We start from the raw sequence: 22,662 nt of genomic DNA, 5'->3' as shown, positions 1-22,662 counted from the left end.
AAAAAAACTTAACTTGAAAGGGTATTTAGGAAGCAGTCTCACTCCAGCGGGTCCTGATGCGTTTCGCTAATGGCTGCCTCGGAGAACCCCCCGTTTGCTGGATAAATGAACAGAGTAGAACTTCTTCCTTACTCTTCACCCGTAATTACATCACCCAGCAATCTGATTGGGTTTATAAACAGAGGCCATGTCTCTCATACATGGCCATAAATAAATTGTCAATTGAAAGGGCAAATGAAGCCTCCAAAGTCACCCCAGCTACTTGTTTATCAAAATTATTATTAAATAAAAAATAAGTTTGATGCTACACTACAGTTGTTAACTCCATCAAAAAATTAGCTGGTACTAATCTCCAAAGCACCACTAATCGTCATCAGTTTGGGTTCTGCCTAAATTTTCCAACTGAAACCTTGTTTCTCTCTGTGACTTGATTAAATAGGGGTTTTGATCAAGGTGATAACCCTATAGCAGGGGAAGGTTCTTGGTTGGTTTTCCTCTTTTTTTGAGGGTTTGGAAATTTCAGGTTTAGCATAAACTCATAACATGCAATGTAATACTACATACAGTTTGCATATTTCATTTGTCCTTGCCATTTTCAGGGCATAAAACGCTTTGCTTCTCAATTACTAGTACTGCCATCTAATTACCATTAAGCTTGTTTGGATCCAAGCCTTCGATACAGGATTCATTTATGTTTATCCTACTTATTCTTGAATTCTTTTTTTTTTTAATTTTATAAATTTGAATATTTACAATATCCAGTAATACAAAAGAAAAAAAGGGTGATCTCATAAGCAATACATAAGCAATCATACACAATTCCTTTTTAAGCCCACATAAATGGGGAGACATGATACATTTTCACGAAACAAATTATAAGAAAAGATAAAGAAAGTACTTCTTGACTCACCCACGTGAGTCTGAACCCTTTCCTTACTTTAAGGGGATTCTTAATTTTTTCCTCATAAACTCAGGTCTGAAACTTTAAAGAAATATTTAATTCATTTCTGTTCTCGAGTAATTAAAAATTGTTGTAGTTGAATAGGATCCCAAAAAACATATTCAATGTCTTGTAATTTAACAAGACATTTACAGGGAAATTTTAGGTAAAAAGATGCCTCTAGAGCCAAAACTCTAACTTTTAATCTCAAAAACTCTTTCCTCCTTAATAGAGTAGCTCTAGAGACTTCAGGAAAAATTCTAACCAGATCTCCACAAAATTTTGTTAATCTATTTTTGAAATAAAGTTTCATTATTAACATCTTATCTATCTCACTCATGCATGTTATCACCAGAGTTGACCTACTCTGAATCACATCCTGGCTATCTTCTAAGAATTCAGTCAAATTAATTTCGGTTGTGACCAAATGGTCCACCTCCTGGGCAGATTCTATTCTTTTTTGAGGAACATAATAAAAATTCTCTGCATTGGGCAATCCCAATATTTCTTTAAAATATTTCCTTAATAAAATTTCAGATGATAATAAGTGAGTTACTGGGAAATTGACCAAGCGGAGATTCCTCGCTCTATACATATTTTCCATTAATTCCATTTTGGAATGTATCACAGTAGAATCTTTAACAGCAGATACTGAGACAGCTTGAAGAGTATTACACTGTGTTTCCATCACATTTAAATGCCTATCCAAACAACTCAAATTATTATCCACATTTACTAGTTTATGAGAAACAGCTTGTAAAAAGTCCACTGTTTGTTTCATCGTTGACCTGAGAAGCCCTTCAACTCTAGAAATACCTAACCACAAATCTTTAAGAGTAATATCTCATGTTTCAGCCTTTGGTGGTTATTCCTCCATTACACCTGAAAAATCAAGTGATTTAAGTATTTCAGAATAGACCAGGGGTCTCAAAGTCCCTCCTTGAGGGCCGCAATCCAGTCGGGTTTTCAGGATTTCCCCAATGAATATGCATGAGATCTATGTGCATGCGCTGCTTTCAATGCATATTCATTAGGGAAATCCTGAAAACCCGACTGGATTGCGGCCCTCAAGGAGGTACTTTGATATCTCTGGTATAGACCAATTTGTTTGTCTGAGTGGGAGATATCACATGTTTGGCGGATATAGTAGGGTTTATATTCCCACTATCATTGGATACTGGATGAAGGGGAGGAGTCCATTTGAGGGGACTCATTGAAGCACCTGACATAGAGGAATTCATATTCATTGGTAATACTAAAGGATTTTCAGTTAGTAAAGTTAAATGCTTATCCATGGGGCCAGATACGGCTGGTGTAGAACTCTTAGGTTTTATTTTCCTTTTCCCCATGTTCGATCTATCAAATATTTATAAGATAAAAAAATACAACCTTTAGTTCCAGCTCCTCTGCTCCTTGTGGCTCCAAGGGGCTCCCAAGGGGCCAGATGTGCCCCTTCAGCTACGCCCTGCGGCCCTGCGGCTGCTTGAATTTGAGAGGTTGGAGACGGACCCAGTGACGTCAGGGGTCTGTCTCACTCAATGCCTGCCCACTGAGGAAAAAAAACAAGCGCTGCTGCAGGAAACTCCAGAGCTGCAATAAGTCTCCTCCGGTGCGTCCCTCTGTCAGGTACCAAGGCTCCCAGGTTAACCACAGCGGCAGCTTGAATTTGAGAGGTTGGAGACGGACCCAGTGACGTCAGGGGTCCTTCTCACTCAATGCCTGCCCGCTGAGGAAAAAAAACAAGTGCTGCTGCAGGAAACTCTGGAGCTGCAATAAGTCTCCTCTGGTGCGTCCCTCTGTCAGGTACCAAGGCTCCCCTATTCTTGAATTCTGTTAACTGTTTTCATCTCTACCACCGCACTGAAGCCCAAAGGGATTTAAAGGATTTTGGTACGGTGACCATGCTGACCCATGCTAATCGCCTTAGTAAAAGGGGGCCTTAATGTGCCCACAAATCTTACCCTAGGACTGCAGCCTTTTAACTAAATGCAAAAGAGAGAGAAACCTGCATGCACCTCATTAACAAATCTGTGACATCACCTAGGAATGTCAGATAATCCAGAATATCGGATAAATGAGACTATTTCATTTCAGATGATATTCGATAGTAAATGATGGCAGATAAAGACCTGAACGCTTCGTCCAGTCTGCCCAACATTATTAATTCATGATTAAATTGACTTTCTTTGGAATTTTCGGGACATAGACCGTAGAAGTCTGCCCCAGCATTGTCTTTAGGTTCCAACTACTGGAGTTGACATCAAAGCCTACTCCAGCTTATTCAAATCACCTTATCATTTGCAGTGAAACAGGCCATAAAAGTCTGCTCAGCACTGTCCTTGTGTTCCTGATTTCTGGAGTTTCCATCAAAGCCCTCTCCGGTCCATTCTAAACAGAACTATTTGGGCTTTTGCCAGCTACTTGTGACTTGGATTGGCCTCCATGAAGACAGGATTCTGGGCTAGATGGACAATTGGTCTGATCCAGTAAGGCTATTCTTATGTTCTTATCTGCCATATACAGAACACAGGCCATGCAAGTCTGCCCAGTACCAGCCTTAGTTCTTCAAGTCATCTAAGCACTACTCGACACATCAAACACACAGGCAACCATTTAAGTTTTGGTTTTTATACCATTCATTTTGTAATTAGAGATATCAGATATGAATGTCTTCTTAATTTGTAATATGCTTTGAACTCATAAAAGACTATAGCCAAATATTAAATAACATCTATTAATTCATTTGCCTTTGCTAGTTTGTTGTTACTGTTGTTTAGATTAGGTTCAAAGCTACTGCATATTGTATAACAGTGGAGATTAACATTTGATAATTTAAGGCAATTTTAATTAACCTTTGCAATAAAAGATTGAATTTCAGTGTATACCACTGTTGCATGCAGTCCCAGGTTTTGAAATTGCTCTTTTCAAAACTGCCTTAATACTCAAAGGAGATTTATTTTGTGTGTGTTTCTATCGTTTCTGGCTGTGAAGCTGTGAGTCAAAAGAGGTCAAAATATCTATCTACCTTTGTTACTAAAATAGTTTTAAACAAGTAAGTTTGGTCTATGCCTCTTGTTAATAGCTAGGGCTGGGGTCAGGTTCTTTACAATTGCTCTGTAGGGGATTCTGCTGTGAAGTGCAAGCTTTTGACCTATGCGCCTATAGGAAAAAAAAGCATGGTATAGAGGGTCTAGATTCAGTTATAACATTCTCAGAATAATTCTGGAAGCCTTGTTAAATTATAAAGAGCAATTGTGGAGTTATTCATTAAAAATTGGAGCCCCAGGGGGTTTAAACTTAAAGATTGATTGGCTGTCATTAATTTGAACAAATCAGATTGGTTCTTGGAGTCAAATGACTAGAGTTTTAAAAATAGTTCCTGTTTGGGGCGCCATTTTGAGTTACAATATGGAAGAAGAAAAGCACACCTATATGTAGCTTTGTTTATTAGGGTGATATGGGTATAATTTAGTTATATTGAGAATTTATGCTTTATTTTCAGGATCTGCCTTGATAAAGCTTTCACGAAACATAGCCCATGTTGGTTATGGGGTCCTGATTTAAGTCAAGGGAGTTATTACAGAATTCACCAGTCAAAGATAAATGCATTTAAACAGCAAAGTATATATACCGTATTTTCACGCATATAACGCGCGCGTTATACGCGTTTTTACCTACCGCGCATACCCCTCGCGCGTTATATGCGTGAGCGCGGTATACCAAAGTTTTAAAACATAGTTCCCACCCCGCCCGACGCCCGATTCACCCCCCCCCAGCAGGACCGCTCGCACCCCCACCCCGAACGACCGCTCGCACGCGCTCCCATCCGCACCCGCATCCACGATCGGAGCAAGAGGGAGCCCAAGCCCTCTTGCCCGGCCGACTCCCCGACGTCCGATACATCCCCCCCCCCCCGGCAGGACCACTCGCACCCCCACCCCGAAGGACCGCCGACTTCCCGACAATATCGGGCCAGAAGGGAGCCCAAACCCTCCTGGCCACGGCGACCCCCTAACCCCACCCCGCACTACATTACGGGCAGGAGGGATCCCAGGCCCTCCTGCCCTCGACGCAAACCCCCCTCGCCCCCAACGACCGTCCCCCCCAAGAACCTCCGACCGCCCCCCAGCCGACCCGCGATCCCCCTGGCGACCCCCACGACCCCCCCACCCCCCCTTCCCCGTACCTTTGGTAGTTGGCCGGACAGACGGGAGCCAAACCCGCCTGTCCGGCAGGCAGCCAACGAAGGAATGAGGCCGGATTGGCCCATCCATCCTAAAGCTCCGCCTACTGGTGGGGCCTAAGGCGCGTGGGCCAATCAGAATAGGCCCTGGAGCCTTAGGTCCCACCTGGGGGCGCGGCCTGAGGCACATGGGCCCAACCCGACCATGTGCCTCAGGCCGCGCCCCCAGGTGGGACCTAAGGCTCCAGGGCCTATTCTGATTGGCCCACGCGCCTTAGGCCCCACCAGTAGGCGGAGCTTTAGGATGGATGGGCCAATCCGGCCTTATTCCTTCGTTGGCTGCCTGCCGGACAGGCGGGTTTGGCTCCCGTCTGTCCGGACAACTACCAAAGGTACGGGGAAGGGGGGTGGGGGGGTCGTGGGGGTTGCCAGGGGGATCGCGGGTCGGCTGGGGGGCGGTCGGAGGGTCTTGGGGGGGGCGGTCGTTGGGGGGGAGGGGGGTTTGCGTCGAGGGCAGGAGGGCCTGGGATCCCTCCTGCCCGTAATGTAGTGCGGGGTGGGGTTAGGGGGTCGCCGTGGCCAGGAGGGTTTGGGCTCCCTTCTGGCCCAACTACCAAAGGTAAGGGGGGTGGGGGGGTCGTGGGGGTCGCCAGGGGGGTCGCGGGTCGGCTGGGGGGGCGGTCGTTGGGGGGAGGGGGGTTTGCGTCGAGGGCAGGAGGGCCTGGGATCCCTCCTGCCCGTAATGTAGTGCGGGGTGGGGTTAGGGGGTCGCCGTGGCCAGGAGGGTTTGGGCTCCCTTCTGGCCCAACTACCAAAGGTAAGGGGGGTGGGGGGGTCGTGGGGGTCGCCAGGGGGGTCGCGGGTCGGCTGGGGGGGCGGTCGGAGGTTCTTGGGGAGGGCGGTCATTGGGGGGAGGGGGGTTTGCGTCGAGGGCAGGAGGGCCTGGGATCCCTCCTGCCCGTAATGTAGTGCGGGGTGGGGTTAGGGGGTCGCCGTGGCCAGGAGGATTTGGGCTCCCTCCTGGCCCGATATTGTTGGGGAGTCGGCGGTCCTTCGGGGGGAGGGATGTATCGGACGTCGGGGGGGGGGCATCAGGCTTTCAGGATGGGGACAGACCTTCAAGGGGGGACAGTGCATGGAAGTCAGGGGGGGTGAACGGAGAGTCGGGACAGCGCACGGAAAGTCAGGGCGGGCGAAAGGAGCGTCGGGCAGCATGCGCGGTATACCCGTGAGCGCGGTATATCAAAGTTTTTGTGCAAATCATCGTGATTTCTGCGCGCTATATCCGTGTGCGCGTTTTATACGGGTGCGTGTTATTTGCGTGAAAATACGGTAAGTTTGATGTTTTAGTACATATTGATAAGAATAAGAGATTAGATTAAGATATTCAGACCCTTGATGATATGGGTGAATCATGGGTTGAGATACCTGAGTGAAACAAGTCACCACTGAGGTCTGTCTGATGTACTGATATACTGCATCACTGTATTATTACCAGTTAAAGTATTTGGATTGTTGCTGCCGTAAGTATATTAGACCAGTGGTTCCCAACCCTGTCCTGGAGGACCACCAGGCCAATTGGGTTTTCAGGATAGCCCTAATGAATATGCATGAAGCAGATTTGCATGCATGTCACTTCCATTATATGCAAATATCTCTCATGCACATTCATTAGGGATAGCCTGAAAACCCGATTGGCCTTCTGATGTAACTTCGGGTTTCGCAAAACTGGAAGTTACATTAGATGGAAGGATTTCGGTGGCAGAGGGAAAGCCCGAACAGGTCTCTAGCAAGGGGGCTGACGAATTGGTGAGTTTTGCAAAAGCAAATCAATTTGAATCGGTTCACCCAAAGTGAATCGGTAAATTGATTCAAATCGCGAATTGGGCAGCACTATTCCAGAGTTATCTAAGAAAATACTTTTTAGATGCATGGAACAGTCTCCCAGAAGAGGTGGTGGAGACAGAGACTGTGTCTGAATTCAAAAGGACCTGGGATAGGCATATGGAATCTCTCGGAGAAAGAGGAAATGATTACTGCGGATGGCAGATTAGATGGGTCAATTGGCCTTTATCTGCCATTATGTTTCTATAAAACACATTTCTGAAGTCTGAAAAGATAAAATAAACAACTGTGTATCATTTTGATGAGGAAGCAAGCAGGATACACACAGGGAATCAGAACAGGGAGTTAGATCTCATATAGAAATAGTTAGCTGCTTTTTAAAAAAAAACTTACACAGCAGCTGAGAAAAAGATAGGAGCTTTCTATCAGTCATTTTCTCTTTTCTTTCAACAAGTGCAAAAACTCCTACAACTGAATTATGGCTGGGAAACAACATGTCACCAAAAATGCTGCCCCATTACAGCTTCTGTCCCTCTCCACTTGGAAAGCATGATCCAAAGCGAGAGACTAGTTTCATGTTTGAGACGTCTGCAGGTTGAATCCCTCATGAAAGAAGTGGAAGAACCAAGTGAGTAGGTGGCAAGGCTGAGAAGCATCTGTTACAAACAGAAATATACTGATAAAATGCTTCTTGAGGTATCAAGGATCTCCAGCAGATGGGAAGAAGAATCTCTGCCAAAAGAGGAGAAATGGAAACAGATTCTCAAACCAAGCAAAACTGATACTATCTCCACCTTCCTTTGAACTGAAGAACTAGTAAGCAGCCCCTAAGGTGGAAAAGGTCAGAACATGCCAGGAACAAAAGAAACCGAATCTCAAAAATCCCATAATTGATGATTCCAAGATGGCACCATAGAGGGACAATGCTTCAACACCAGCAAAGAAAAACAAACGGAAGGGGAAGTCAAGCTGGGGAGTAGGATAAGAAGCAAACAAATGCATCAGCATTTTTGCTGCATACTGAGCCAACCCATGCTAATAAGATTTGCATATCTGTACTGCTACAGCACAGCTACAGACAAATGTCTGCTAATGAAGTGCAACACATATAGCATTGAAAGTGCAGGAGAAATACATAAGAGCCCCTGGTGAAAAGAATGGATAGTAGATGCTATGGATGAGCAGACTATCTAAGCCAGGGGTGGGCAAACTTTTTGACTCGTGGGCCACAATGGGTTCTTAAATTTGACAGAGGGGTTGGGCGACAAGGAGGGGGGGGGTGTAATGCTGAAGGAGGAAACGGCAACGATTAACAACAAAGAAAAGAAAGAAAGAACAACCCCCCCAAAGGGCAGACAAAGCAATGCTCATTACTGGGGGGAGGGTCTGATGCTGCAGGAGGAAACAGCAACGATTAACAACAAAAAAAAGAAAGTAAGAATACCCTTCCCAAAGGGCAGACAAATCAATGCTCGTTACAAGGTGCCTCCTGCAGCATCAGCCCGACTTGTATTTGTCCGTCGCCTCACTGGCCTGGGTGAATCTGTTCAGCGCCCCGCATTTCCAGTTAACTCAGGATGGCGTGACCGCCCGCAAGAGCAGCGTTTCACAGCAAGCGCAGCAGCCACCACGCATGATGATGGTAAGAGAAAGGGCTAAGGCAGACATGGGAAACTATGGCTGCTTCTGACACCGCGGGCTGGATTAAAATACTAAATGAGCTGGATATGGCCCACGGGCCATAGTTTGCCCATGTCTGATCTAAGCCATATAATCTTTAGCTGCTATTGCTTTCTCTGTTTCTATGCTCCCATTTTCCTTGGAAAGCATGTTTGGAACCCCTCCCCCTCAAAAAAACCCCAACCCCAAAACCAGCTAAAGGGGGTGACAAATAGCAATAATTGAATAAGATTTATGTTTAAAAATTTGCATTTCACCAGCCTGGCTGAAATACTGAGAAGTACATCTAGAAACAACCTTAAGAAACAGAAGAGCAATCATGAAAAATCAGTCTAGCCAAGCTTCGTCAGACCACTAAAGCAAAGTGGTTTCCCTGCAGTTCTCACATTTACTGCTCCACATTCCTAAATGCTGTCATTAGAAGACCTCCCTTGGGACAATACTCAGAAACAGCCTACTGTCTCCAGATCCCCTGCCCTCCTTCTTCACTTTTGTATAAAGTAAGGTTACCATTCGGCTCCAGATGTCTCAATTTGTTCTCTCTCTCTCTCTCTCTCTATATATATATATATACACGCATATGTACAGTGTCGCTCTGTTTTCTCTGATATAATATTATGTGTGTGTAGTGTAAGTGAGCATGCAGTACTGAATTGGCGAAAACAGAGTAACAAACTGCTCCACTGTCTTCATATTCTCTATAATGTATAATAGCTAAGTCAGAAGGTTTCATTTATCACAATCCTGTTAAAGGCTAGTAATGGGATCTTTTAGCTTATGCAGGGTGTTCCAGATATCCATCCTTTAACCAACAGGAACCAGCGGAATACAACCCAGACTCGTTTTATTTTCCTTAAACATATTTCCACCTGAAATGGGTGCTAATTAAAACCCTCGGCATCTGTTCTGTCGCCATGGCAACCCTGGCTGAGGCAGCTGAAAGCCTGGATTACGAAGAGGTCTGAATAATCCCTTTGAAATAGAAGGCACTGAAAGTGCTGTTGATACCAACCAGGACAGAAGGAGGAGGGGGTGGAGGATCTGTGAAAGGCAGAGAGCAGCATCATGCTTATAGCAACAAATCAGCCTTCGAGTCCTTGTGTCATAATGACAAGCCCACGCACTACATCATCTTCCTATTAACTCTACTCTGTAATTCATCAAAACAATGCCGGAGAATGGGAAAAGGAGGAGAAGGATCAGTGGAGGAGGGAGGGGAGAAAACCAGATAAACAAGTAAGAAGGATGGCACACCAAGTCTCAAACCTAGTATCACTAGTCGGAAAGACTTGATTTAAATCATGGTTTTCTACCAAAAGACTCATTACACTAAACTGATGTAAGTCACTTCACAAAGTTAGTTTTAGACTGACTGACTGAAGATTGAATAATAGAAGCAGAGAGCACTAATCTATATATATAAAATCGGAGGTATGTATGTATGTATGTGTGTGTGTGTGTATGTGCCGCGATCACGCAAAAACGGCTTGACCGATTTGAACGAAACTTGGTTTGCAGATCCCTCACTACCTGGGGTGATATGTTCTGGGGGGTCTCGCGGCCCACCTGCACACGTGGGCGGAGCTACAAACAGAACATCAGATTTCACCCATTCATGTCAATGGAAAAAATGTAACCAGCTGCCATTCTCACTGTAATTCAAAAACGGCTTGACCGATTTGAACGAAACTTGGTATGCAGATCCCTCACTACCTGGGGTGATATGTTCTGGGGGTCTCGCGGCCCACCTGCACACGTGGGCGGAGCTACAAACAGAAAATCAGATTTCACCCATTCATGTCAATGGAAAAAAATGTAAAAAGCTGCCATTCTCACTGTAATTCAAAAACAGCTTGACCGATTTGAACGAAACTTGGTATGCTGATCCCTCACTACCTGGGGTGATATGTTCTGGGAGTTTCGCGGCCCACAACTCTATGTTGCTTGCTCAAGGCTGGGTTCACCCAATAATTTATATGTTCTTGCTCCAGGAGGTGAAACTAAAATTGTTGTTTATAATCACGTTTTGCGTTAGTTGTATTGTATTCATTTTGTCAAATATTTCACATTATCATTTGAATATTGTACTTTTTATTAAGCTGTAAAAAAATAATTTCATTCACCACTATAAAGTATCTTTATTTGAATCCATTTACAGTGTTATTGCTATAATTAAATACCCGTGCAACGCCGGGGCATCAGCTAGTTTTATATAAATTTCCAGACTGTAGAAGCATCCATGTCCCCTCACCCTCACCCCACTCCCTCTCTCGCATCTCTTCCCTCATTCCCACCCTCCTTTCTGGTCTGGGTTACTTTCTTACTCCCCTACTTATGGGTTCAGCATTCATCTCTCTGTCCCCTCTCCTCCCCTTTACCCTCTGGGTTCACCATCCATGTCCCCTCCTCTCCCCCCAATCGAGGTTCACCATCTGTCCCCTTCCCTGTCCCCTCTTGCTCTCCAACCCCCCCTCCTACCATCTCCCTACCATCCTGCTCCTGACATGCCAAACCCCTCCCTCCCCTGTACAGATCTGGTATCCAATCAACCTCCCCTTCTGTGTGGAGCCAGTATTTCTTACCCACAAGTCCTCTCAAAGCAGCAGTGGTGGCCGGCCAGTAGAGGAAACACTGTAAAAAGACTGCTTGCAGCCGGCCTTTCCTCTGCTGTGTTCAAGACCCTTCTCTGCATCCCATATGACCTCTTGCCACATCCTTTTGGAGTGCAGGCCTCACTAATGCTGAAACCCTGGTCTACACCCTTTCATTGGGACTATGTGAAAAAGTGATATGTTAAATTGCTCGCATTTACTTCTATTAAAGCTATTAAATACGTTTTGATTTACCTTCATATAAAACCACCTACGTTGACTACTTTTACCATATTCTCTGGCAGCATAATTCAGACCATAATTGTGCATCAATTGAAAAATATATTTTCTGCGATTTGTTTTATATGCATTAACTACTCAGTAACTTCACGGTATGTCCCCTAGTCATCATATTTTTGAAAGCATGAACAACCAATTTGTTTTTATCCATTCCACTCTACTTGGGATTCCTCAGACCTCTATCACTTCTTCCCTCAGCTATGTCCTGTTCAGGTAGAAAAGTGCTAACCTCATATAGGAACTGTTTTTATCATTTTGATCATCCTTCTCCGAACCATTTCTGATTCCACTATTTTCCTTTCACACGCAGTACTCGTGGAGCAGTCATATCATGGAGCAAGAGAAAGATGTAATAATACTGACTTTTATTATACATTTCTAACATTATTAACAAACTATGGGGCTCATAATTTTAAAAAAACATCCAAACGAAGAGGCCTAAATCGGTACTTGGACGATCAAAAAGGCCAGATCGTCCAAGTACCAATAATCAAAGCTGGTTTTAGACGTATGTAAAACCAGCTTAGGCCTTTCCCCTACTGGGGCAACTGCTCTGTTTGCCCTCCCCTATTGCTGGCCCTGGCAGCAGCCAGACCCACTTAAAATCATGGATGGAGCGGACTATAAGGAGTTAATTTTATATGGAGCAACCTAGTTTTAGGTACCAAAAAAATGTATGCAAGTCCATATATTTTAGTCATCTTTGCATCTAAGCTTTGCAAGAGAGCAAGCTGAGCCACAGCACATCTTTGGCTACGGTTGGGTGCACCTACACTGCACCATCCAAAAAGAAAATTTATAGTCCCATTCAAAACTGAAGGTCAGTGTGTACCTGCCTCAGAGAGGTGATGCAGATGAGCCACCGTGAACAAGGATTCCTGCTTCACTCCGCAGCAGTGATCCCAATCATTCCAGGAATAGGACTGCAAAGCGCATTCAGTAGCTCCAGTCTATCCAAGACACAATCCTACAACATGCACTGCAGCTTTTTCAGGAGGTACTGTGAAAGATTCCTGGCCGGGTTTTCCTGAAAACTTGCACATTCACCCAATCAGCACACATAAACCACTTTAGAAGGTGTTTTATTGAGACATCTACCTGAGCCTATTCCCTCATAGGCTCAGGAAAGGCACAGATATACTTTTAAATTTTATATTGTGTCTAGTGCAGTAGCCTCCACACTTTTGGCAGTTAGCCATATCACATTCAGTCCAGCTACCTCAGCTTTTGGTCAATTTCCCCAGTTCTCTCAGGTTTAAAACACCTTAAGTCTGGCTCCTAATCCACTTGTTAAATAGTCCAAATAGAAGAACATTTAGGAGAAAAAAAAAACCTTTTCTCCAGCAACAGTCTCAACTGGCTTCAGCTCAGCTGCCACACCCCAAACGCAGGACAGTCACCTTTAAATCAGCAGGTTCAGTTTACAGAGGTCTTGGATTAGAAGCTCATCTCTCTATTGTTTTCCCGGATGGGTTCTCGGCTAGCTTTCTCACTCCAGTCCTCCCCAGGGCTTGAATGTAGCCACTACTATGGAAGGTTTCTCTCCTTCACACTGGGACCTCTCCCTAATGATTCTCCTCTGTGGCAGATAAACACCTCCGTGCTGAACCCCGTCCCCTGACTCAGCAGGGTTGAAATGAGCTATAAAGCCCAGTGCGGTCTGGGACATGTAGTCCACTCAGTCTCGGGCTGGCAGCCCCTGTTGTATGGAGGTGGAATGATAACATTAGCAGAAGATAACCCCTTACTCTTTCACAGATACCTTGTATATAATTCAATTGGCACTTAAAATTAGTAAGACTCTCCTCCCTCCTGTTTTGTTCAGAACCTTTTACCGGAGGAGCTATAACTCCTTAGTTAAAAAAATATCCATCATGGTGGGCATGCTTATGTTTATTTGAGGCTTGGCTAAGCAGATCCTTATTAAAAGTCCATGCAGGCATCACACTAATACAAACATAATACAATTATCATGTGGCATGAAACAGAAGCATGGACTCAAGAAAGGAAGGAAGACAGACAAAGTCAGAACTGTGCACACTTTTCATTCCAAGAATATAAATTACATGAAACAAAAAATAGAGATCTATGAATTAGATTATTAAAACAATTGCTTAACATCTTCATGAGATAAGGTTTATTTTAACCCCATTAATAGTTTTGTGCAACTTGATTAATCCAGATCCATTAGCTGTGATCAATTTTACCTTTCACAAGCAGTTCCTGAACTAGTCAATATTTGTTATTATAAAAATAAACAGATCTTTTTTTTTATCGACAAGTTACAGAACTAACACCTTGGAGCATCACCCTTAACGTGATGTGAAATCAAATATCTGCATTTCTGCCATCCCAGGCTCTACTAGCCAAAGGGGAATTTAAAGTGACTGTGTGCTTGTACTTCTTTTTAAAATACAGTGGAACCTTGGTTTACGAGCATAATTCGTTCCAGAAGCATGCTCGTAAACCAATTTACTTGTATATCAAAGCGAGTTTCCCCATAGGAAGTAAGGGAAACTTGCTTGATACGTTCCCCCCCCCCCCCCCCCCCGGTGCTGCTCCATACCCCCGTGATCTGGCATCCCCCACTCACCCACCCAAGCACAATCTCTTACCCCGATGTGGCACCGGCACCAGCACCAGCACCAATGCACAGGACATGCCGGTGCCCGAAAATCCTCCCTCTTCCTTAGGCTGGGCCTTGAGCATCTGCGCATGCTCAAGGCCTTCTAGTTCTCGCTCTCTCCGAGATTCTCGGAGATCTCCACCTCTCGGGCCACTACCTAAAGGCCCAGTCACATGGCAACCCCATCTGATTCTCATTCCTCTCCCCCCGCCCCCCGATTCTCAATGCAACCCCCAATCCTTTCTCCTACCCCTGATCTTCAATGCAACCCCCAAATCCTTCTGCTGCAGTAAAACAAGTCAAGCTGTGTTAAGGAGCAAACAGCACGACTTAAAGCCCCAACACTGATTGATAAGGTCCCCCCCCCCCTTAATATGTAAGCTTTCTTAGAAGTAAACAAAGAGCAATGGTCCCATCACTCAACAGGTAAAGGTCAAAAGTAAAACAAATAACAATAAAAGGAACCGATATTCAAAGGCACTTATCCAAACAGTAGGTGCTGCTAACCAGATAGTGCTATTCGGTATGTCCTGTGTCCATCTTGGCACCTCTAGACAGTGGGTAGAGATTTGGGAAGGGTACAGATTAATACTGTATCAAAACTATTTACTGTGCCATCTGAAAAACTCTACCCATGGATAGCTCCGGCAGAAAGGCCACCCTAGCTTTATCTGATTAGCTGTCCAGTTACTGCTCTGCATACAGCCATCAGCCGCAAAGCACAACAGAGTCCAACGTTTTAAACCAGATAGCACCAGCCGATTCTGCCTATATGCTGACCGCCACGGTAAAATATCAGGTGGAAAATAAATACTTATAAAATAAATACTTTATGTCTTATAAAAATCAACGTAACACACAAAGTATAATACACAGAAAAAAAGTGTACACTATCCTGGGACATATCTCTTAAGGCTCCACTAGCATTCTCACCTGCTTGGCTATTCAAAGCCCATAAAGTAAACACCTTTCACTAAACCCCGGCCTTTCCAAATCACAATGACTTGGATCACAACCTTGGCAGGTTCTTCACAGATGCATCACTATTCTGCACCTTTGGAAGGGAGGAGTCCACACAATTTTATTTGGCATGATCCTAGGGTCATAGAGACAGAAAGATTGATAAGCTCTGCCCTTAGAGGTGGCCCACAGCTGAGTAGCCAAGCTTCTTCCTTAAAAACTAGAGATTCCAAATGAACTAACAGATCCCCTCGTACATTACATGCCAGCACTAAACCAGAGGCAATGTGAGAACTAACAAGTGGCAGAAAGTGGAGAGAAGACAATGCACCACCTCCCCGTCCTGTACTTACATCGTCCACTGTAGCTTTTCATTCTTGATGGAGCTGTACAGAGCCTTTGGAGACAAAAAGGAAGGAAAGACAAGTTAGCCATGGAGGACGGCTTGAACACATTTTGACAGACTAGACTGTGACAGTATGACAGGATCACTAAACCCCAACCTATTCTGCAAGGGAATACTTACAATTAAATAATGGAATTTCATCTCTCTCAAAGCACTGCAAAAGAGTACAGGACCATCTCAGTTAACCAGTACTCAGTTAACCGACACAAAAATCGCCAGGAAAAAAAAAGTCCCCTGAAGCACCGGCGGCAGTAGTCCTGAGCCATACCATCTACCCCCTCCCCCCCAAACCCTGAAGCACTAGAAGCAGTGGCAATCCTGAGCCGCGAACCCCACCTCCCTCCCAACCCAAAGCACCAGCGCGGCAGCGGTTCTAAGCCACAAATTCCCCCTCTCTCCCTTTGGAGAGGAAGGGAGGGAGAGAGCGAAGGGGTTTGCGGCTCAGGACTGCCCCTTGCTTCTGATGCTTCTGGGCTTGAGGGAGGGAAGGGGGCTTTGTGGCTCAGGACCACTGCCGCGCTGGTACTTCGGATTGGGAGGGAGATGAAGAATTGAGATCTGTGTTAGACAAGGTTTCTAACACACTTTCAATCAACCAGAAAAACAGTTGCCCAGCATCCACCAATCCCCATGGGTAACTGAGATTCTACTGTACTTAGAAATGTAATTTTTTTAATTTGTGGCTTTAATTTATTTTATGGTTAACTGTTTTCCTCTTAGTTACAAAAGGTGGTATTGTAAGTACTGCAATAAACAAACACTTTATTTATTGACTCCTCCTGTGCGATCAATAAAGTATTAAAACATCGCTGAACCACAATTAATAAATATATTCATAAAACATGAATCACTTCAGACAGGAATCTTTGCTGCTGCTCCCATTTCTCAGCTGAGCAAATGTTTTTTTTCTCTGACATTTCAGATTCCAGCTATCACTCACCACATGGCCCAGGCTCATGAAGAATGAAGCAGGATTTAGGAAAATATTCACTGGATCGTGGAATTCCCTAAAAACAATGCTCTAATGCGTGAAAAATAAAGAACTGAAAAGGCAAAAGGAATGAGAGAAGCTTTTTCACGATCTTCCCATGGCTTCAAAAAGCCCCTCTGAGGATCCAGTGGGATGAAACACTAATGCAATAAGTCAGGACGTGCTCTTTTATTTAGAAACCAACAGTTAACAATCAATAACATCTTTGCAAACATTTTTCCATCCAGACAGAGTTGCCAAGATTTTGACAAAGCAAAACCTTACACCTGGCCCACTCCATGCCCCTCTCTTTTCCCGTACCTATAGTCCACCCCAAGTCCTTTACCACACCTGCTTTTACGCCTGTCCTCCACCCCACCCCGTATTGCCATCTCAAAAAAAAAACTGCTTCATTTATATACTCAGGGAAGATTAAGAAAATAGCTATATTCTATGGCAGGGGTAGGCAATTCCAGTCCTCGAGAGCCACAGGCAGGTCAGGTTTTCAGGATATCGACAATAAATATGCATGAGATAGATTTGCATCTCAAGGAGGCAATTCGTGCATGCAAATCCATATCATACATATTCATTGTGGATATCCTGAAAACCTGACCTGCCTGTTGCTCTCGAGGACAAGAATTGCCTACCCCTGTTCTATGGGAAGCTGCCATGCTATGTGGCTCACTTGTTTTACATCATCAACTGCCACCACATTCCATCTTCAGTGTGGGGAAAAAAAGAGAGAACGGTTGACTCTCTATATGCCTTAGGGCAGCAGGAATACACAGTATATCCACTGTTAAGTCAGATTTATCTAGATCACTGCAGACATAAAATGAGCCTCTGAGACCTCCTGGGAGACTTATGAGGGGCTGCTGAAAAGTTCTCGGCCCAGCAAACAAAGTCTCCATCGATGGCTATATACTTTGTCCAGCGATTTTCCCCTTTTTCTTTCCGTCGGAAAAATATGGCACGAAAAAAGTGGAAAATTGCTGGACTAACCCCCTCATCTACGAAACTGCGCTAGCAGTTTCTTGCGCAGGGAGCCACGCTGATTGGCCCGAGCTGCTCCCGACACTCATAGAGTTCCTATGAGCGTCGGGAGCAGCAAGGGTAAGGGTCATTCAGCGTGGCTTTCTGCGCTAGAAACTGCTAGCAAAGTTTTGGAGAAGAGGGGGTAAGTGTCTAGTCCTCGGTGAAGTCTGCCCCAACTTTGTTGGTTGGGCTGAGAACTTTTCAGTGGCCCTTGTAAGTGGTGACATGAAATGCTCAGACTTGTGTGTCAATGAACTGGGCACTCGTGCCTTGAAAGAAAGGCGATGAGCTCTAGTTTGTCATAGGAACACTAAATATAAATACCACAATCTCACAATAAAGTTCATCATTAGATAGAATACATATGTGGAAACAATTTTATAAAGCAAAACAAAGAAAAATCTGAGTCTGCAGTAAAAGGTGAAGAATTTACGCCACCACTCCAGCCTACATAGAATCCAAGCTAATCCTGTACACCCCCACCCGCCTCCTCCGCTCGGAAATGGAGAAATGCCTATGCATCCCCTCAGGAAGGTCTCTCCTGTTAGAAACTGCCCACAAATTCTCCTATAGCCACTTCATCCCCCAACTCTGGAACCAACTCCCCCCGCAAATCAGATTACAGAACTCATTGATGACCTTCCGGAAAGCAGTAAAGACCCTCTTCTTCAACTAAAATTACAACTGCAATCTACCCCTTAAAATCCCCCTTTCCTTCTACCCTCCCCTCTCCATTCTGAACCTCTACTTAAATTACTGTATAGTCCTTGTACTAAACTACTATATAGTCCTTGTATTATCCAAATATACTCCATTGTGAATGTTTGCTTGCAGGCTGTTCTGAACTAAACAGGCTTGCAGGCTGTTCTGGGAGGATGGGATAAAAATCGAACTAAATAAAGAAAGAAGGAAACATCAAAAACAAGAAAGAAACTGCAGGTGGGAATGTGACAAGGACAGGAATCTTTATTAAAAAGCCATATAAATTTGTGATCCTTTAAAAATGGCTCTCATATACATGGAAAACGGACCCTACACGGTCCATGTTTTGGAGAAACACTCCTTCCTCAGGGGTCCTATTGAAGAATGAAGAAATATTGTATGAAATGTGATAACGGGGAGCTTAGTGCCACCAGTAGTGAATGTGATGTGTGAAGTTGAATGAGTGAACAATGGTGTAAGCATAAAGACTGTGACAGAATTGTGTAGAGAGATTGACCCTGAACCAACAAAAAAAATGATAAAATGAAATGAAATGAGTTAAATGATAATCCTGAGGAGTGGTGGGTGATAGTGAAGTGGTTAGGCAGTTAAATGGTTAAGGAGTAAGATGAGATCAGCAGCTATAGAAAGTCTATACTCGCTTCCAAATCATTCTTTTTTGGTTGCCCTATAGCAGCGGTCTCAAACACGCGGCCCACAGGCCGCTTGCGGCCCCCCAGGGACTATTTTGCGGCCCGCAATCTGTCCTCGCCTAAAGCAGGGGTCCCCAATCTGCTTCCCTTCCCACTGCCCTCCCCCAAGCCGCTGTAATCGGGGAACAGGCTGCCACCGCCACAATTGGGGAACAGGCCAGCGCCAAGGTCTTAACTCTTCCTGCTTATCTTCCCCAGCTCGAAACCGACCAATTCTCGCCACCCGACGTCAATTCTAATGTCGGGGAGGAAGTTCCGGGCCATCCAATCGCTGCCTGGCTGGCCCGGAAGTTCCTCCCCGACGTTAGAATTGACGTCGGGTGGCGTGAATTGGTCGTCCCCGCGCTTGGGAAGATAAGCAGTAAGAGTTAAGACCTCGGCTCTGGCCTGTTCCCCGATTGTGGTGGCGGCAGCCTGTTCCCCGATTGTGGCGATGGTGGCCTGTTCCCTGATTGCGGCAGTGGCGGCCTGTTCCCCAATGGTGGTGGCTTGGGGGAGGGCAGGGAAAAGTAATGAAAGAAAGGGGGGGACAGGGAGACAGAAAGAAAGAAGGGAAACGGGACACAGAAAGAAAGGGGCATCAAGAGAGAAAGACAGAAATAAAGAAAGGGCATGGAGAAAGAAAAAAAGAAAGAAAGGGGGCATGGAGAGAGAGAGAGAAAGACAGACCTATAGAAAGAATGGGGCATGGAGAGAGAGAAAGAAAGAAGGGGGCAGGGTGAAAGAAATAAAAAGTTGGGGGAGGGAAGGAGACAGATGCCAGACCAGGGGAAAGGAAGGAAGGAAGGAGGGAGGGAGAGAAAGGAAAGAAAGAGATGTCAGACCATGGAAATAGGGACAGAAGAAGAGAGAGATAGGGGGGAAGGTAAGACATGGAAACATAGATTTTGAAAAGAAAGCAGAAAAATTGAATATTAAGTTAATGCCAAAGATGGATGCAAATAATAATAATAAATAGAAAACTGACTATAGTAATAGATACCAGTGGGAAGAGAGCAAATGCCGTCTGAAAAATGCTCAGAAAAAGTGAAACTCTGAAGGGGGGTGAATACCTCCCCTTGGTGAAAGAGTTTACCATCCAATCATTGCATTTACTTTGTAAAACATCACTCTCTAACCATTGGTAAGAACTTCAATTGTTTAAAAAAATTTTGCTTAGTCGACAAAAATGTTCAAAATTGTCATACATGAGAAAATCTCTTGCTCATTCTGCTCTTTCTGAGCATTTTTCAGACGGCATTTGCTCTCTTCCCACTGGTATCTATTACTATAGTCAGTTTTCTATTTATTATCATAGTTACTTCACTGACTAGTATTTATATATGTCCCTGTAAGCCTCTTTAACAAAGATGGATGCAAGGCAGAAAGTGAAGACGGAGAGAAAACCAGTCAAAGGACAAGAAGGCCCTGGAAACATAGTTAAATGCACAGAAAAATAAAGTCACCAGACAACAAAGGTAGGGAAAATGATTTTTATTTTCAATATAGTGATTGAAATGTGTCAGTTTTGAGAAAGGAAAGATATTAAACTTTAAATGTGAGGGCCGCAGAAAAAATAGTTAATGACAATTTTGCATAAGGTAAAACTCTTTATAGTTTATAAATCTTTCCTTTAACAGTTAAAGGAAAGATTTATAAACTATAAAGAGTTTTACCTTATGCAAAATTGTCATTAACTATTTTTTCTTTAACAGTTAAAGGAAAGATTTATAAACTATAAAGAATTTTACCTCATGCAAAGTTGTCATTTCTTTAATAAGACATTAACTATTTTTTTCTGCGGCCCTCCAAGTACCTACAAATCCAAAATGTGGACCCACTAAGGGTTTGAGTTTGAGACCACTGCTCTATAGCCTAGACATCAATTCTATAACTGGGCACCTCCGTGTAGGTGCTCTAAAGACACAAGGTGAGAGCTACCACACTCACATTATCCCTCTTGTCAAATCACTTCACTGGCTCCCCAACCATTTCCGAATACAGTTCAAATTCCTCTTACTGACCTACAAGTTCACTCACTCTGCAGTCCCTCAATATTTCCCCACACTTCTCTCTTCCTATGCTCCCACCCATGAACTCTGTTCATCAGGCAAATCCCTCCTCTCTATACCCTTCTCCTCCACTGCTCCAGACTTCGTTCCTTCTATCTTGCTGCGCCATATGCATGGAACAAACTGCCTGAGTCTTTACATCAGGCGCCGTCTCTAGCAGTATTGAAATCCAAGCTAAAAGCCCACTTTTTTATGTTGCTTTCAACTCCTTACTCCCACTCATCATAAAATTACCTGTTTATTTATTTAATTTTCTATACTGCTCTCTCAAGGGAGCTCAGAACGGTATACATGAATTTATTCAGGTACTCAAGCATTTTTCTGAGTCTGTCCCCGGTGTGCTCACAATCTATCCAATGTACGAAATCCTACTCTGAATCATTGAATTATGCAAAGGAACTTTAACAAAGCACTGTAACCATGTGGCTAAAAGGGTTTGTGGCCTGATGAAACTAAAATTGAACTATCTGATTGGATTGCAAATGGGTTCAAACCCAACATAGCATATCATACGCAGAACATACTCATACTACAATGCATAGTGGCAGCAGCAACATTTTATAAGGATGTTCTTAGATAGAAAATCTGGGCCACTATCAGGATAGAAAAGGAAAGGGGGATGGAATTTAATAAACTGCCTTTCTGGGGTTACAATCAAAGTGGTTTACATATTACATGCAGGCCCTTATTTTGTACCTAGGACAATGGAGAATAACAGGATTTGTCCAGAGTGACAAGGAGCTGCAGTGGGACTTGAACTCGATTCCCCTAGGCCACAGCCCACTGTGCTAACCATTCTAGAAATGTATAGAATTATGTTGAGGAAAATCTGCTGTCTTCTGCAAGAAAAGATTAAAAATTGACCTTTAACATTCAGAAGGTGTCACCCAATATTACTCACTGGGAAATGCAATTGAAAATTGTTCTTAGACTTTACATTCCACCGGAACGTGCAGCCCAGATGGGGATTACTGCGTCGCATTCTTGCCCGAAATGCAATCAGGCTCACGCATCTTCGAGTCACATGTTTTGGGCCTGCCCCGCAATCCAACAGTTTTGGAGACATCTTGGCCTATATACCACATCACTTTGGGGAAGGCGATGGCTTCCGCAACCGAGGGCGTTATTTGGATTTTATAATATAGCCTCGCCCAAACCCAGGGGAATGTCAGCATTTATCTCCAGAGCCCTTTTGATGGGGAAAAAAGACATCCTCATCAACTGGCTCTCCCGTGATCCTCCGTCATATGCACAATGGAGATCCTTAATGATAGTGCACGCAACACTGGAGAGACGCATGGTGGGAGACTTGACTCTTGGCCCGGGTCGTAAATTTTGTCAGGTGTGGGAGCACTTCTGGCAGGACCTCACACCGCGTGCTCGCAGTAGACTTTTGAATCTTTAAGATTTTATTCCCACTCTCAGCAGTTGGACCGGCCATGGATTCTTGGGGAGGGGAGGGGGGGATGGGAGGGGAACTGATTATATTGTTGAAAATGTTATTTCCTGAATGATACTACTGTTTGTATTTGCTTCTTACTGCTGGAATAATAAAAATCATTTAAACATAAAAATTGACCTTTCAGCTTGACAACAACCTGAAACACACAGCCAAAGCTGCAGTAGAGAGGACTAAAGAGTATAAACATAAATGTCC

The 22,662-nt window shown here is 44.2% G+C and overlaps 1 protein-coding gene across 7 annotated transcripts in view; it reads right to left on the bottom strand.

The window, feature by feature from the left end:
* The window catches only part of LOC117360112 (PH and SEC7 domain-containing protein 1-like), a 350,510-nt gene that overhangs the window by 78,596 nt on the left and 249,252 nt on the right, over window positions 1-22,662 (bottom strand). For all 7 annotated transcript variants that reach the window (XR_004539359.1, XM_033943787.1, XM_033943791.1 and 4 more), the window contains one exon: window positions 15,479-15,522. Coding sequence is in view for 6 of the 7 variants with exons in the window: in XM_033943787.1 (XP_033799678.1) it covers window positions 15,479-15,522 (44 nt within the window). In the remaining variant the exon portion in view is untranslated. The remainder of the gene's footprint in view (window positions 1-15,478; window positions 15,523-22,662) is intronic.

The sequence above is a fragment of the Geotrypetes seraphini genome, chromosome 4 (genome assembly GCF_902459505.1).
Source record: "Geotrypetes seraphini chromosome 4, aGeoSer1.1, whole genome shotgun sequence".
Taxonomy (NCBI): Eukaryota; Metazoa; Chordata; class Amphibia; order Gymnophiona; family Dermophiidae; genus Geotrypetes; species Geotrypetes seraphini.
This window is presented reverse-complemented; position numbering and strand designations above follow the sequence as displayed.